Raw genomic sequence first — 18,613 nt, 5'->3', positions numbered from 1 at the left:
GCAGTGTACAGGACAAGTAAACACACAAAACCTGGAAGCAGTTTTTTTTAGAAGATGCATGCAGCTAATGTTTGCATCATACAGCTTCCATCATAATGCATGCAGCTTCTTTCCATTCAGAATTTTTACAGTGCTTACTTGCATAAATAAGTGGTATAAGTAAAAGCTCTTTATATTTACTCAGTGTTGTGTTTGCCATATATATTAAATAATTATTTTTAAATTCCTACTTTTGTGGGGGAAAAAAAAAGAAGTTTCTGAACTGATATTCTTTTTTGCAGTGTCTTCTATTTTTACTGTACCGAATGTAAGATTACAGCCAGAGACTGGAGAAAGCATGAGAGTCTTTGGAAAAAACAATAGTTATGGCAAAGGTGTATCAAACAGCAAACATTGAAGAATACCTATGTTCACAACTGATAATGCAGGTAAGACATGTTTATTGGAACATATATCTTTGAAAGTACTCTTTACTTCAGTTCTCTTTAGAGAAACAAAGTATAAAATTAAATTGCACATTTCTTAGATTACTCATGTTCAGGCAGATAATCTGTTTTTGCAGTGTAAGCTATGCAAGTAAGTTGTGGGCAGGATCATTGTCACTGACAGGTTGAAAATATTGCAGAAGTTGGTGCCAGCAGAGTTTAAACACTACGTTGCCTTTAATTTGGACTGATATTTTTTTCCCCCTGGTAAGATACGGAGAGATAAAATACTTCTTCCCAGTTCTGTTGTTAAACTTTGGGGCAAAGACAAGAAATTATTCGCTTTGTAGCCTTGATAGCAGAAGGTTGTCCTTGATGGAGACAGAGGTGCTGTCATGTTGGTGAATTTGACCGATATCACTGGATCTACTAGAACTGGTTTTGTTCTTGGATGGTTTTCACTCAATACCTCATCTTTTTAATCATAGTTATTCAGCAGTGAAAGAGTATGTAATATGACTAAAGGTTATTCAGCAGTGAAATAGGATGTAATATGACTAAAGGTATTTTAAGAGTAGAACAGAACCTGGGAAGGGCAGGTGAGTAGGGAGGCTACTTACCAAATTACAATAAGGGAATGGTGGTTTTTATATCATGGCATTAACTCTCTTCTGCCCATATGCATCACCCTAGTGTTTGTTCAGTGGGATTTACCACTTGACAGACTCTTCCAGATTAGCAGTATTGCCTTACATAGCTGCTTTGCTTATTATACCTCTCAAAATAGTTTCATACCACAGTGTTTAACAAAATACCCAAAGTGCAGATTCATTTCATTCAAAAACCCAGGCCTCCTTTTTTTTTTAAAAGAAAAAAAAAAAAAAAAGTCACGTTTGCTATTGTATGTTGAGTCCATTATAACAGCCTGTTATGGAAGTTCTAGGAGCTAAGATGAATGCACATGCTGCTCATGTACCTATTTGAAGGTATAGTCTCATATAAATGTAGATTATAGTCTCATGGAATCTAGCTAAGTCTTCTTGTTACAGTGTCAGTTATAACTTTATCTAATGAACTACATTCAGTTTCACTGTTGTATGTTTGTGTACAATTTATTTTTTAACCCTGTAATGTTATGGAGACTGTTTGCTTGACAGGCAGCAACTACTGAAAAACTGAAATGAATAGATTTTGGTCTTGACAGCCTGCTCCAATTTTTGCACAAGCTCTTCGCCAGCAAACCATTTAAGATTTTCTAATGTCAGAAATGAGGCTGCCTCAGAGCAGTCTGTTTACATCTTTATTGACAAGCTAATCCCTACTTTTTCCTGGGGCTGTGTCCCTGCAGACATCTCTTCAGCCTTGTCTGTTCAAACGTGACATATCATCCATCTAAAGTAAATTTAGAATGTGCCCATCTGTGCTAAAGACCTTTTGTGTGGAAGCTTACATACAGAATCTCATTTCTTATATACAGAATCTCCTTTCTGTTGCTTCCAAACAAATGTAATTTTTCATTTATACAATATGCAATAGAAAGTTTGTATTTGCAAATAAGCATGCAGAATAGCACAAAAGAGAACCTTTCATCATTCTTACTGAGTATCTATTCAAGCAGATACAGATGATGTTTTTAAAGTAAGCAGAAGGAGTGAGCTATGTGTACCTTTGACTCTACTGTCAAGCCTGCTCAACCATAGCTTTAATACAGAATAGCACCTTTCATTGTGTTAGATCTGGAGCCACTTAACAAATGTTGGGACATGTATACATTATTGATTACGGGTTTTTTACTGTGGCTTGGGACTTTGCTGTGTTAGGTGCTTACAGTGCAATAACGTACTAGTTCCTGGTTGTAGTATTTGACTTGTGATATAAGATGGGGAGCAGGCGATAATAATGTAAGAGTATTAGTATCAAACAGAAGCCCTCTTACGGATACAATGTAGAGAGTTGGGGACTAATGAGATGAAATAGCAGGGGGGGCAGGAGAAGTGTGAACATGGAAACTGAACCTGGGTGGGGAATTGTTAGGATGGGTGGAAACCTTTTAAGGGATGAGACCACCAAGCAAGAGGAAATAAGAGTCCGTGTGGAGAGAGAAAGGAGTTGGGAAAAAAAGACTGCAGTTTTGATAATGTGAAAAGGAGGTCTGGTGAAGGCTTAATCTGGATAGCAGGTGTCTGTGATTTTAAACACTAGAGCGCTGACTGGCAAGTAGGATGTTCAGTCGGTAAAATGGATGATTTAGGAGCTGAGTCAGTTATTCTAGCAGAAGACTAGAGTTGCAGTAAGCGGGATAGTAGCAATAAGGAAGGGTATTTATTACAAGATACTCAGTTAAAGTCTCCATTCACGAGGCTCAGTGAAGCAAAAAGATGCATGAAAAGCAAAAAGAAAGATGACATCAGCTCTCCAGGGCCATTAAGTTAACAGGTAAGCAAGACAAGTAGAGTTAGAGGGATGGAGGCAAACAGTACAAGCTGTTAAAATGTCAATGAGCACAATCAGATAACATCACAACTAGTGGGGATGAAGGAAAATTTAAAGGTGCCAATATTGCTAAGAAATAGATCCAATTATGAAAAAAACAGAGGCAAAAAATACTTGTAGCATGTCTTCTGGACAAGGCAGGTACATACGTGTTTTATCCATGTTCTTGAATTGACTTTATGCATATAGAGAGGTGGTAGGGAAGTTAGGAAGGGCTGAAATTTTTAAATATTCTGGTATCCATCAGGAAGCTCTGAAAAAGAAGAATTTGTGTATTGTTGCTCTCTAAATCCTCTGATGTGTATGGAGGTCAATCATTCCTTTTTAAATATATTTTTATACATTGTAAAGGAACGTATTATAACACACGCACAAAAAATCCAAACAAGGAACCATCTTTCAACCACCTCCAGAACCTCGATGGTGTTGAAGGAAATTCTAGTCTTATGTCTTGTGTCTGGTCGTTCCTTCCAAGTGTTCCTAATTTCCTTTTTTCGGGGTAGAATAGGAAATAATATTGAGAGCACCAACAGAGAAGCTGTGTCAAATCTTGCTGTGATAAATTAAGAAATTATCACCTCCTGCTGTTCTGTCCACATGCTTGCCAGATGTTACTGCCCTAATAGTGCACCCACTGAATTAAATCCACCTTTTTTTAAGGTTTGGAATGCGAAGAGACAGGACTTTGCCCAGGAGTGGCCAAGACATGGGCAAAACATCATCATCTGCCAACTTTGGAAGCAGCAATTTCTGGCAGATTGATGGAGGAGAGGAGCTAAAGTTACTAACTTTGTACATGGCTCCATCATTGTTTGTTAGAGCTCCTCTGCTGCCCTCAGAAATAGCTGCAAAGAGCAGCTGAAGAAATTGGTGGAGCTCTGAGAATTTCTACTATCTTTAAAATTTTGTGGTGCTTCAGCTGTCTGTCTGAAAGCTGCTTACAAATCCAAAAAACTCCTTGAAATATCAGTAGCCTAGGACATGTTTCTGAAAACCTAGATAATCCCTGTCAGGCTCCGACTACTAATAGGGTCTTTGTGGACTACACTGTGTCATTGTCTTGGGCTCCAAGAGAGAGATAACACATTATTTCAGTGCCCGTGGGGGAAGAGCTGACATTTGGGTAGCAAGGTCAATATTGAGACTGCTCCCTGCTGGAGAAAATGAGCACATACATGGTAATGATCTCTATTTCACACAGAAGAATCTGTTCAGCAGTAAATTAGACAGGGCCTTTGAGGGAGAAAGGGAAGAAATGTTTTGGCCATATCCAGGCATCTTTAAAGCTTTGTGATAAAGAAAAACATTTTTATTTTGTGCCTGATGGTTTTCACTGATATTTTTTTCCCCATGGGCAGGAGGCATCTCTGTGTAAGCGTTTCCCATCTCTACATATATTGTTGAGAAATATTGTATACTGTATTCATCTATCTCTACAGATACTGTTTTACTGAGACAAGAATGGACCGTAAGAAACTCTAGAGATGTGTTTTCCTTTGGCCAGTGGAATACATGGCTAGAGCATGTTCCTCTCTGGAGAAGGATGAGTCAAATTGTAATTGACAAGACAAGGCATTACCTGATTCCAGATAGCACACGATGTTTTCTCGTGGTGATTTATAATCCTCGGTTCCCATTGGTGGACCAGAGACACGAGATGTGTTTCTGGCCTATTGTCTGCTTCCCGGAGCCAGCAGGGACAGCTTCATTCAGGATGGTAACACCATATGCTTTTAAAGTATTTAACCTGTATTACCATAATGAGATCCCCTGGCTTTCTAAATCTCTTTGACAATTCACTGGAGCAAAACAAAAAGTGGTCTTTATTTGTATTGCTTTACCACACGCACATGAATCCAAGCAATCCTGAATTTCAATCACAGGATGCTGAATTCTTTCTTCTGTGTCCATTTAAGCCAGCAACTGACACCAGCCCAGCCAATCGACGGGGTGATGGCGTCATTTGGGTCAGCTCAGCTGTGTAGAACAGAATAAAGCAGAAGATGTGACAGTTAACCACTATAAAGGCAAAAAGTGCTAGTTACTAATTTTGTTGCTTCTGGCCAGGGATGTTCAGCAGCACAGAACTGTTACGTAAAATGACCTGTTTCTGCTTGCTAGCCAGAGAGGTGACTGTTACTGCATTTTCATCCGAATTGTTTCATTTTTGTTTGTCATCTTCTGTTTGACATTTACAAATTGTATAAGAGTGCCTCTTCAGCACTGCTGTGTGGGAACATAATTTTTGCCTGCTTTGCCCTAGTTGGGCCGCAGGGAAGCTATAGTCCAGCAGTCAGTATTGAAAAGCCATTCTCATTCACTACTCCCCTGCATTTACACTGCCCTGGGTATCCCAGTGTTGCTGAGTCACCATGGAGCACCATGTACTGCGCTTCTAAGTCTTCATCTCTCCAGCTTCAGGGGATAAAACTGTAGTAATTATAGTGGAAAAAAGTCTGCATAAAAGAGAAATTCTGGACTGAGTAACTGTATGTCAGCCAGCTTTTGTCATTGTTGATTTAATCAAAAGCTGAAAGTAGACAGTAGTGCCTTATAGGTGTGAGATCCTGAAATTCAGTGTAAACCCAGCTTGGGAGAGAAAAGCAGAGCTATAAAAGCACAGCAGTTAACAGTTTCATTTTTTAAACGCACTTTTTTTTTTTTTAATAGATGGCTTCAAATAGATGTGTACAAACAGTCATTGTGCTGCTGCAGTTGAAAAGATGGAGGCCTAAGCACTGAAGATGGGAGCTTTAAATTTCTCTTGCATCTTTTAGTGCCAGACAATGTCTATACATGAATGTTGAGGGTCAGTTTAATTATTTAACTAATACTGGATTTGCATAAATTGGCTTTCATGAAAAGGCTAATAAGATGCAGTTGTGGTGGGCAGCTGAAAGCAATTTGGGTTTGAGTCCAGTAATGACAGTACTAAACAGAGTTGAAATTGTAACATCAATTTTGTAAAATGTTAGATTAGTATTAAGCTGTGAAAGATAAATGCAGGATCCAAGATATTTTTTGGCTCTCTAGTACTTTTAGTGCCATTATTTTCGTATGTTAACAACATAATGGTTTCATGAGACTGTTCCAGCTGTGCTTTACTTAATATCAAAGGATAAGATCACCGCACTGATAGAATACGACCTAAATTTAAGACATGAGGGAAAAACTCCAGGCATTGGACTGCATTCTCCTCTTGATAGCTAAGAATTTATTACCTTGCTCCTATTAGTCTAAAATGAGTTATAGACTAAATTTTGCCCTCTATTAAGCCGTAAAGAAAATCTTCTTGTATTCAGTAGTGTGCAGAGGGTGAAATGGACTGAGCAAATAGTTGGCCAGTGCAAGGCTGTTTTCATATAAACCACCCATCTCACTTACATGACACCTGGGGACTGAGGATGGAGCGACGTCCATACAGAAGTCCACCAAGTCCCCCAGTATGCAATGGTAAAGGGAACCCACCATCTGATCAAATTCATGGGACTTAAAAATATGTTGAATAGCGTTCCTGTGTCAGTAATGTAATATCTCACCTTGTCTCTTGTCATGTGAAATACCCTGTCACTTAACTGCATTCAGTGTAAGTAGTGGAATACACAATCTCATGGCTTTCATGATAAAAATCCTCATTCAGAGTTGGTAACCTAATGCGTAGAGGTATGGAAAATGAACCAGTGAAAGTCATCTTGCAGTCTCCTAAGCTGAACGCTGATGCTGAAAGTCCGATCCATTGACAGAAGGACCAGGCCAACGTCTGTGCCTGGAAATAAGTAAGCATGAACAGGATTTCCAAAATCATGGGCAAGATTCTGGGAGGAGAATCCTCTTCTCTGGGAGGAGAGACAGTTTCTTTAGGAATGAAAGAAGAAGGAGTAAAGAAAGGAAGCAGGACAGAGAGGGGAGGACTTCACATTTATTATTACCTACTGTACTTAGTAGGACAAGTATTTCAAACCTCCATGGCTAGAACATATGGATGACTTCCTTGCAATTATATACTTTGTGTTATTCTATGTGGAATTAGCAGTTACATACTTATTGGCATGATTGTTTTTTTTAAGTTGTAATGTTGGCCAAATCAGCTGCAGCACTGGCAGAAGAAAAAGGAAGCATTTGCTACTATCATGAATAACTTTTGTCAAGGGACAATATCATATTTTCTTATGCCATTGCATAGTCTGGAGCCTATTTTCAGTTCATTTCTAATGCATGATAACTTGCCTTCAGCACTGTAAAGATTCATTTTCAAGTAATTTTTACTGTAAAGGTTTTTAATTTAACAGTCGCTTATGCTGTAGGAAAGATATTTGTGATATTTGCATGAATGCATGTGCTCAGTTGCAGCAGTTTATCTGTCTTTCCACTGTGTTTGTTCTTAAATTTAGGAGACAGAAGGTGGAATCCTCTGAGCCATAAGTGCACTGTATTGTATTATTAATATTGGGGCAGCAAGCGATTCCCACTACGGTCTTTGTGGTCTGTTGATGCTTTAAGTGTCTAGGCATGAAAGGCCGTTTGAGTCGCAGTGGGCTGATAGTCTGGGATGACATTTGAATGCAGAGAGGACAATGTATAAATGACAATGACTGGGAGGGAGGAAAAAGCGGGTCTAAACTCTCTCTATTCTCCCATGGACAGTCAACTCTCCTTTAGGATTATTTCCTCACGTGACTCCTCAGTTAGGCTTTGTCTAAGAGGAAAAGTGGAACCACTGAAGGGGAGAAACTGAGGTTTCCAGACAAAGCAGAGGCTTCCAGTGCTGACACACGGCCCGTAACCCAGAGAGACAGCAAAGCTAATGAGAGGCAGCGCCTCTCAGGCATCATTTGCAGCATTCGGAATTAACAGAACATTTTATTTTCAGCTAAATCATAAACAAAAAATGAATCTTAGTAATGCCATGTACCAGAATTGTTTCTGTGGAGAGCAGGCTTTGTGTTGCTATTCTGAGCCTGTAGTTTACATTGACTAAGAAACAAAGAAACTAAACCAACCACTGCAGAAGTGGCTCTGAAGGCAACACCCACACTGAAGTAAATATGCACTGAATATTCGTAGTTGTGGGGAGATTCTTGCCTAAAAATGCAGCAATAGTTTACAACTCAGTTAATAAAAATACATTAATTTATTCTGTCCCATAAGCTGGGATGAGGGTGGATGGGTTTCCCACATGCTCCTATTGTTAGTTGCTTTGAAAAATCTGAGGAAGAAAACCCCCAAAATTCAGGAAGAAATTCTAAATTCTCCAGTAAAAATATATAATATAGAAGAATAACACTGAAACAGTGTCTGGATATTTTAAGAAGCAGGAATAGAATTGGGTGTTTCCATAATTTTGTGGTCTTGTTATAAATTATTAATGTTGGTTTGGACCATATATGTATTTTGAATTAGTAATCATGGGTGATCATTCTCTGTGATTAGTACCTAGCTATTAATTCTGGACAGACATTTCTGTAACTGTTTTTTGATGCTAATATAAGGACTGATTGTGGTATGTATATTGTAACAATACAGTCACAACGTGTAATAACGTAGTATAAGCCTTTTTATTTAAGTTTTCTTTTAATACCTCTCGTTCAGTATGTGCATTGCATGTTAAAATCTAGTTAGCTTACAGTCCACCTGCTAAGTTTGATTAAAAATGAAACTAGTTATCTGAAGGCAAAGAAAATCTACAAAATTAAATCTGTCCTTGTGAGCTTTAAAGATTCAGCAGTAAGTAATCTGTCACATCATAAAACAAACAAAAAACAACTGAGTCATTATCATGACTCTGCTTGGTTTCAGCCCACAAAGTCGCATCTAGACTATGTAGATACTGTATTTGTTGTTTCATGTATCTGTGTGCAGACACTTGTAAATACAGAGGTGTAAATGTTGCCAGAATTTAAATTAGGTTAAAAATGCTATTTTTAATTGCATCAACAACAAAAAAATATTCATAATCATCCCTAGGTGAAGACACCCATTTAACAAGCTTACAGCTCCTAATTAATTCTGTAAAGAACGCCATTTGGCAGAGCAGAATTATGAGGTTTGCATATTGACGGTGGAAGGGAAAAACATATCTCTTTTCTATTTATATGGTAAAATTAACTTGTGTTCTTCAGAAAATGGCACATCTCAGAGGTATTGCTCTCAAAATGATCTCAGGGTGGAAAGAAATAAGTAATTACAGCGCCAGGCATTCAGTTCTGTCCTAATTTTCCCACCAGTTTTTCAATGTTTCAGCTGCCTTGGAGACTTAAAGTACTCTCATTAGGTAGCTGCAGAGGCTGCCTGCTTGCCTACTCCATCACTCTCTCACTAGCTTTCTCCCTCGCTCCCCCTCTCTTGCTCTCCCTTTTTTTTCCCCTCCTGCCTTGGGAGTGACTGTGAAGATCATTTGCTGGCATGATTGGCAGGTTAGAGGATTCGATCAGATGAGTTCCTCTTAGTGCAGGTCAAAAAGGCTAGTTAGCAGGAGCTGTCGAAAAATGCCAGCAGCATTCGAAATGGGAAATGTCATGACTTCGAGGCAGGAGGTGCCACCTGGAACAGAAAGCCCCCAGCTCATTAGCAAGTTACAGGATGCGAGCTTAACTGGAGGGAGCAGAGGAGGAAAGATAATACCCAATAGGGAAAATTATTGTGAAGTGGAATTGATTTCATGTATAATTTGTTTATCACTAGAGGGGACAAATGCTGTCCTCCTGACATGTGCAGAGGAGTGTGGACTATGAATGAAGCAACTTAGCATAATCTCCAGGTTGAGCTCTGGATTTAAAGAATGCCAACTTCTTTCTTCCCAACTGTGAAAATGATCAGGTCATGTTGTATTAATTAAACCTGACATACTCTCAAATGGTTTATCTGGGCAATTTTAGCAATTTAACAGACTCTGGTAGATATGAGCTGCATTCATTATTAACACGGGGCAGGGTTTTGTTTTCTGGATGCAGCAGGGTTGGGTTTTTTTTTGCAAGCTGTTGTTGTAAAAAGACATGTTTCTGTTGCAAGTTGAATTATAACAGAACTCATTTTTAATGCTTAGTCAGACCGCGTAAAATCAGAATGCAATTTCAGATGCATGATACAATTTCAGTTCCAGGAAAAAACTACATACCCTTAGAAAATATAGATTTAAAAATAAAATGTTTAGGTTTAGGGAATAAAATTTAATCCGAAATGAAGACTACAGGGCCTTAAAGAACGCCTGTATAGAGTATCAGCATTACAAAATGTTTAGTCTTCTCCGAGACATTCTGTAGTGGTAAAATTGCAGGCAAACTCTTCATCCCAGGCTGTTTAGCTAGCCCCTGGCTATTACCGTTGCTAACCATTCATTTGCCTCACTGGTCTGTATTTTCATATAAAAGGCATGTTGCCTATCAGCAGAAATAAACTGCATAGATTTTTTTTCTTCCCCCCATGTTTTTTTTCAGAAATGTTAAGAAAATAAGATGGGACCATGGTACCTTCCGGAGTCTTTTATCATGGTATCTTTGTGAGGCTTTGAGTCTAGCTCTGCCCCTTCCGAAGACAATGGGAGAATGCCATAGACTTCAATGGGAGTAGGGCTGGCTCCCTTATCAAAACGCACGTAGACAGAACAATACCATCTCAGGCTGAGTAAATGAGATTTAAAGGCTACAAGCTGTTCCTGTAGAACTATTTTGCAAACTGTATCTCTCCTTGTTAAGGAATTTTGTCTTTTATATATTAAATGTGTACTTCTCTTAGAAGTTTACGGCTCATGCTTAAGCAGTCTCTTGGTTAAACGCTGAGGAATGTTTGCTTAGTGTTCAGATCCTTGATGATTTTTTTTTTTTCAACTTTCATTTTCTTCTATCCATCAAAGTTTTAAAGTTGGTAACAGAGTAGCCAGGGTTTGCTTTATTGAGTAACCACAGGCTGCTGAATTTCTCTTTCTCCACCTAATGTGAATCAGAAACAGATTTTTTAAAAGGATTTTCTTAATCAAAATATTTGTACAGAGACTTACAGATGAGTGTTTTCTGTTTTGTATTTCATATAAAAAGCTCAGTGTTAACAGTCTGCCAGTTTGCTAAAAAGAAGAGTTACTAAAGCACTGTAAACACAGGCACTCTTTACCTTTCAGATAACTTTTTAGTGCAAAGTTCTTTCACATAGACATTGTGAATATTGCCTCACATAGTCTGCACAGGCTCAGTCCTTTGCAGAGTTCAGTAAAGGGAGCAGAATATCAGAATAAAAATATTCTCTATGCAGATCCCATGGGAGAATTTTTTTCACCTTGGGTAGCTCTCCAGATGCCCAACTACTATTTAAGTAAAAGACTGGAAATGAGTTTGAAAAGTTCAGAAGGTATTTCTTACTCAATGTCGGCTCTGGTGCTTTGTTTAGGGAATTGATATACCTTTAAATTATTTGATTGAAATTTGCAAATTAGACTTCTATTGGGAAAAGAGAGCAAGCTGTCTGGGAAATCTTCAAGTCTGTTAGCTCAGTGAAGTGAAGAAGAGGATGGGTAAGGACTGGACAGACCCGCTAGACTTTAACCCGGAGATATATTTGAGGAACCTGTGGTGGCTATAGTGGCTATCTGCATCTGTCAGCAGCTGCTTGGACATGAGCGAAAGGATGTTTTGGCTAGGAAGTCAGGCCAGTGCAGATAAACTCTTTCCTAGGACTGTGTGTGACACAGGTTAGTGACCTGTGCATGTCCTAGGTTCATGACTAAAAAAGTTATTGCTCAGAATTAGAAAAAAATAGTTAAAGAACTAATATTTCCCACATATCTACACATTCTGGCAAGTGAAAGGAATCTAACCTGAAACAGAGGAAATAATTTAACCATTACTCCTCATTTCTTTTTTTAACCAGACAACTTCTGGTTTTTCAAAACTGACTCTGTTTTCTTAGCTTCTGGGAACTTTGTAATCTAAAAGAAGAATAGAAGCCAGGAAGTCAGGAAGGAATTAATAAATGCCTTAATGTTCCTCAAACTTATTATTCCTTCAATTGTTTGTCATTCACTCAAATCCTGACTTCTCTATCCTAATGAATCCTGTTTTGTTCATTGACTCTCTAGGGAAGATCAGGCAGGAGCAGTGATTGGGAGAATTGCATATTCATCATCTCATTTGTACATCTCCCCCCCCCCCATATTTCTGAGAAATCACTGGAACTTGCTAGTGTGCATTCTGTGAAGTTACCGATCTCTGTGAATCACTTTTCAGTCAGGAGGAAACTTTTAACACATGGTCTGTATTCCATGTCAGTGACTCCTTTTATCATTACTTGTGTGTAAAAACACTTGCTGTATGAATTGCCTATGTCTTTTTCTGGGGGGGTGAATGTGTAGAGAGTGTTAGAAAAATCCAGTGAGGCCTGAGGTCATCTAAACAACTATATGTAACATGAGCAGCTGTTGATGAAATGTGGTTTAATCAGTAACATTTCTTTTTTTTTTTATGGATTATGTTTCAAACTAAATAGGGCAGTATAAAACAATCCATAAATTGCACCTAGGATTGGGCCATGTCATTTTTTTAGTGTGTGTCTGTAGTCCTTGACTTCAATACCATTCACTTTTTAATCTTCTTTTCCATCGGTGTCGTTAACTGTAGGCTGCAGTAAACTGATACCTCTCTCTCAAAATCCTCTAAGACTTTATCTAACCTTTTTCTTTTTCTTTTTCTTTTTCTTTTTCTTTTTCTTTTTCTTTTTCTTTTTCTTTTTCTTTTTCTTTTTATTTTTCTTTTTCTTTTTCTTTTTCTTTTTCTTTTTTCTCTCTCTTTCTCTTTTCTCTTTTCTTTTTATTTTTCTTTTCTCTCTCTTTCTCTTTTCTATTTTCTTTTTTTTTCTTTTCTCTCTCTTTCTCTTTTCTCTTTTCTTGTTTTTTCTTTTTTCTTTTTCTTTTCCTTTTACTTTCTTTCTTCCTTCCTTTCTTCCTTTCTTTCTTTCTTCCTTTCTTCCTTTCTTCCTTCCTTTCTTCCTTCCTTCCTTCCTTCCTTCCTTCCTTCATTCATTTCTTCCTTTCTTTTCCTACCCCTACACTAACTAGCCTAGAAGCTATTTACATATATTACTAAATCTTTACGTAATTATGTTTAGATAGATTGAAGCACATTGAAGGTTTCTTGACCCGACCCTGTCAGAATCCTTGACCAGAAACTTTATGCGTAATTCTTGATTTTGATTTTCTTAGCAGATGGAGCATTGCTTTTGGATCATTAATCCTTGCTGTATTTCCTCAGAGAACTTAAAAGCTGAGACGTTCTGGATTTTCAAGTCCTGGACTTGCTCTCTTGTGTAGGCTGTACTCCTCACTCCCCCAAAATGACCTCCAAACCTCACAGTTTTCTGGGAAACTACTGTACCAGCTTGTGTGATACTGAAAGTAGGAGTGTTACTAGTAAGTCGCAGCATGGCTTATGTCACCAGACAGCAGGATGTAGTCATCCTGCCTTCTGCCAGGCTCCTCAATGTGGGATAGAGAACTGCAGCACACCTGGGGATTTGGAAAGATGTTTGAAATGTACCTCAGTGGAGCAGTGATTTAGAAATCTCTCTGTGAGTTATTGTGGAAGGCAGAGAGTAAACGCAACTCAATCTGAATGCATGGGTCCCTGCAGAAGCTGAAGAGGTAGAAAAAAAAAATCTCCAACTGCAGGACTAGAGGAATCAATGCTGCTCAAGAGCAGCTAGAACACTGTAGGCAAAAAAACAGGAGCTCCACCAGGTGAAATCTGCAAAACCTCTTATCTGTGTGGTGTTTCTCACCTATTTTATTTGCATGAAAACTAGCATATTTTCTTGCTAACATTGTGGAAGTATCAAAATTTTCAGCTCATGTCTATTGAGAGAAGCTTTTACTGAATGTTCTGAATTTGTTGTTAATCCACTGTGTGTTGTGATCATAATAATGCACAGAAGTTGAACAAACAACACCCCCACCCCCCCAGCCTCCTCCCCTAAGAAAACAAAAATCTCAGACCATGATGGTAAAATACTTCATTAAGATTTCTGGCAATAGCTCATCAGCTTGGCTCTTAGTGTGTTTCTGCCTGATATTACAAACCACATTGACACACAAATTTGATATAGTCTAGAAATAAAGGGAGGGGAAAAGGATTTTAGAAACACTTTACTCGGCTTGCTCTTTAACATTAAGATGCATTCTTCAAAAGGTGGTTGTACTCTAGTGAAGAAGAAAAAATTGCTCAGCCTTTTTATTCTAAAATATTCTACAAGTTTAAAGCAAATGTAATATAAGCGTATGTGCTAAAGATAGGTGGATGCTGCTAAAAAGTGAAACCAGAATCATTAATATGTGAATATAAGTAAAATTACTTGTTTCACAACCTTGTTTTCTAATTCTTTGCCTTCTCCCTTATCTCTTTCTTTGTTTATTAATTTTATTTCTTATATTACACCTGAAACCTAAAATGTTAATTCTGCAGATTGTGGATTTTACCTTGTTCTTGGAAGGTCCTACCACATTTTGTGGCACTGAAAAAATGCTGTATAGTAAGAAACCTCAGTGCTGTGTTTGGCCTTTTTGGCACAGTTACTGAATTTACAGCGTTAACATCCCCCAGCCCTAGACACACCCCCAGCCCCATCGTGGATTCTTTGCAACAGCTGATGATTTCTTTGCTCCTGGTGCACATCCAAGTGGAAGGGAGATGGGAATGTGAAGAGATTTAGCTTTGTCGTCACTTGCTTTTATATATGGACTATGTACATTTGTGATGGATAGGTAACCTGTAAGTCCTAAACTTTCTGAAAGGCAACAGAATTCCAGCAGACACAAAGTCAGTAAGTAAGCGGAGAGTGCTGTCAGCCCTTTCTTCATTTAACCTAAACCAGAAAACAGATAAGGGCAGACATGAGGTCACATTTTGCCTTTTTAAGGTAAATAATCTGTCAGCTTCCCAAGGCTTTCCATCTCAACAGTGATAAACATGGTCTGTATAAAGGGCTGGATCCGTGATACCTTATCCCTGTGAGAACCCCCACTGCATGCGGTGGGATGTGGTCTGTGCGCATGTTGTGGGGATGAGGAAAGCGTAGTGTGTAAAGTGTGTTACATCTGCATAACTTTTGAAGATTTTAGATTGGTCAAATACATATACTCTGGTGCTAATGGAAACAGAGATCACTTATCACCATATCTAAGGAATTAGAAATGTATATTCATGACTCCCTGTTACCCAAATAGGATGTCCATCATTCTGTATTAATGACATAGCTTTATTCTACTCGTTTCATTTTTCTTTATGTTTTACCCAGCTGAATAGCTCAGTGCTGCCATGGGGTCCTGTATCGTATGGCAGACTTTGCCTTTTGAACTGCCTACATCACAGTTTTCTGCAGCTCCTTATCTCCACTGTCATTCCTTTCCTTTACTCTAAATGTTTCCAGGGAGGAGAAAAAGAAAGAAAAGATTTTATTAAAAAAAAAAAAAAAAAAAAAGGGTGGGGGTGGGGGGTGGGGAGAGACTGCTGTGGAAAAATAAAAGTTTAAAAGAGAACCAGAATGAATGCTTCACTTGTTGGCTTTTAGCACAATTACCATACCTTAGGAAATATGCAGGGAATAGTTAATTATGACTAAATGAGCTCCTTTTAGAGTTCATGGCAGGCCCCAGCATCCAACTGTCAGTGTCATGAAAGATTGAATTGGAAGGCTGGTCTCCCTGTCAGCCGGTAGGATGGTCTGCTGGAGTAAAATAGACAGTGAAAAGATAGCTGGGTTGGAGTAGCCTTAGCGAGGGAAACATGGATAGAATTTGCATACTTCTCCTGCAAAGGGGGTTTAATCCAAAGAAAGGAGGAGATTTCATTATTGTCAGCCAAGGCTTTGTTCAGGGTGAAGAGCAGAAGGAAATCTGTTGAAGGGGCCATTCTGAAGCCCTTGCTCACAGACTGGAGGTTGTTCTAGTAAAGTTATATATTTTTGGATTGTTTACACACTACTGTCTGTTTGAAGATCTTCTAAAATGAAAGACTCAAAGTATTCCTCTTTGATAACACAAAAGCAGGGAATTTTGTGCGTTAAAAATTACTTACACTGCAAAACTGAACAAGTTCTTTTCATTATCTGCACAGAATACCCTAAAGTTCCTTTTTTGGTGTAGACAGAGTTCCCCAGTACTTCTCGGCCGAACTTTAAATATCACAGAATGTTTTTAGACTAGGAATAAAAGAGGAGAATTACGTTCTCAAAGTGGAGAGAACAGAAAAATCAGATACCCTTCAGGCTTAAGGCAGCCATATTCTTGCAGCCTCCTCCAAACCAGTTCTTCGTTAAGCTAATAGACAGTTTCCTGCCAACTAAAAACAGTGTTTAAAAATTTAGTTGGGGTGAAGGATTGTGCCTCTAATAAGATCTCTTCTGCATTTTCTGATTTTTTTCCTCACCTGAGAGATGAGCCAAAAGCCTCAAACTAAACCTCTTTTGTAGATAATCTGTAGCAGACCCAGTCCATTACTTAGAGCTTTTCCAGATAAAATAAGTGATTTGTGTTTCAAAACCAAAAACTATTTAAAAGTGTTGGTGGGCATATTACTCCTCCTTGGAATAAGTATCCACTTACAGTGTATACTACCCCTTTCTAAGGTTTTCAGATGTGACAAAGGGCATCTTCTCAGGGATATGATTAATATTTAGGGACCAAATAGGTTGTCTAAGAAATAGATGGCTGTAGTTTTTGTGGCGTTGCCATAGTCTTAATTATTTTAGATAGTATTTAATTATCTATGTGATCACAATAAAGATCTCATTACTTGTGGGAATAGCTTATATAATATTATAAAATGTTTTCTATAAATACATCTGTACATACTTAGCTCATTTTCTCAACAGCTTTGTAACTAATACTCATTGTAAAGCAACATATGTTCCCCTGTCATGCTTTGTGAGTGTAAGGGTCAGCAAAGTCCTTGCTTGAATATAGCTTGAATTTTCTATAATAAAAATGAGTACTATCTTTAAGGCTTGGTCAAATTCTGGAAAAGAAGATGAAGCAATTTCTAAGATACCAAAGAATATGAGGTTGAATATATCTATATGGATATATTTGTGTTCGCTCCGTAGTTCCTTAATAGTTATAATTAAGGAAAAAATTACAATCCTCTTAATAAATGACTACACATATGATGAAATTTGGCTCTCGGTTGTACATGCTGTGACTTGTTTGGGTTTTTTTTTAACCGCAGATGCTTTCTTATGCTTGCTCAGAGACAGACGTTGGTGTTAGAGCTCAGTTTTTGTTCAGCTATGATGAATATGAATCATTAAATACTTAACCATCTATTAGCCTTGTTTGCTCCCACATGGTTGTCATAAAACCTCACAGAAGCACCAGGTAGAAGCAAGTCTTCAAGGGATGGGCTATAGAGCACCAGGGCACCTCCAGTTTTCAGTGCTGATGCAACTTAAAAATCAAGTGCCAAAAAAGGGAGAAGGTTGATGGAAAATGTGCTGTATCCAGTTGCTTGCTGAGCATTATCTGCCATCTGGACTCAAGAAAAGCCTGATCAAATTCCAGCATCTCCCTTTCTCTTCTACCCTAGAGAAAACTGGAAGGGGAGATCAAATTTTGGCCAAAACAAGAGCTGAATTGAGGCATCAGCTGGCACTCAATGTGCAGCTCACACATTGTCTTACTAATTTATTCCTTAAAGTGTTTACATTTTTCCAGCTGATGTGAGTAGTAGAAAATAAGGTACAGTGTGTTACGAGAGTTATTTACCAAATGGCATTTACTGCTGGGAAGCATAGCAGTGCTATCTGTAAAGTAGTTTTCAACTGCCTACAGAGACAAATAGACAGCTTGAATCCAACCTGAGTCTAATGTAGTATGCAATTTCAAAACAGTTACTTTCAGATTAACTCATAAGTTTTTATTGCTTCATAAGGAAATGATAACATCCTCCTACAGTTCTTACCTCCTCAAGGAAATAAACTCGTGATTTTCTCACATGCTGGCCATATTTGTGCAACCTTCACTGGTTCTAAAGAACTCATACTCCAAAACACAGTGTGGGGAAAACAAAGGATGGACCACGGTAGTAATAAACATGTCATTTAAACCTTACAGGAAAATGAATGTAGTTTATTCAAACATCCCTTCTAAAGAATAGCTAATGATAATATTTTAGTAACACAAAGAGGGAGCCAATTCCTGGGCTCTGTTCCCACTGAAGGCTGCAGAAGCTGCATGTACAGATCTAGAGAGCTCACATCTTGAATAGCATCTAATATGGAGTTGAACAGTCTTTAAAAATAGGAACTTGGCTCACTCCAATGCTTACAGTCTGCACGGAATGAAGTAATGTTTTCACTTTACATCTCTTTCTTTTTGTATCGCGGTAACATTGCAATCTCCAATTAGAAATTACCCTTTGTTAGCAGTAGTCAACAATGCCTCATCCTGGTTTGCGTTTTTCCTGTGAGAAGCGTGTCAGAATTTGGGGGGACTAAATATACTCCTTTGTTGGCAAGCTTGTCAAGCACCGCACTGTGTTCGCTTTCCCACCAGGAAGGTCAGGCCGCTGGGGGGCCACTCTATTTTTCTGAAATGATCCCTACTGTCTGTCCATGCTGTCTGACAGATTGAAACAGTTGTCTGTGTCACTGCTTTCAATGCTTCTTAAATGCCTCACTTTCCATGAAAGACGTAAAATATGTAGGCAAGGGGGGCTGTCTCTTAT

The 18,613-nt window shown here is 38.4% G+C and overlaps 1 protein-coding gene across 5 annotated transcripts in view; it reads left to right on the top strand.

Moving 5' to 3' along the window:
• The window catches only part of CDK14 (cyclin dependent kinase 14), a 320,641-nt gene that overhangs the window by 255,808 nt on the left and 46,220 nt on the right, over nucleotides 1–18,613 (top strand). For all 5 annotated transcript variants that reach the window (XM_026842539.1, XM_026842544.1, XM_026842542.1 and 2 more), the window contains one exon: nucleotides 282–428. In XM_026842539.1, the coding sequence (XP_026698340.1) occupies nucleotides 282–397 (116 nt within the window). In that variant the 3' untranslated portion in view covers nucleotides 398–428. The remainder of the gene's footprint in view (nucleotides 1–281; nucleotides 429–18,613) is intronic.

This window comes from Athene cunicularia (genome assembly GCF_003259725.1).
Source record: "Athene cunicularia isolate RWA chromosome 2 unlocalized genomic scaffold, athCun1 chr2_part1, whole genome shotgun sequence".
Lineage (NCBI taxonomy): Eukaryota > Metazoa > Chordata > Aves > Strigiformes > Strigidae > Athene > Athene cunicularia.
The sequence above is the reverse complement of the archived record's forward strand: the minus strand, read 5'-3'. Positions and strand labels throughout refer to the sequence as shown.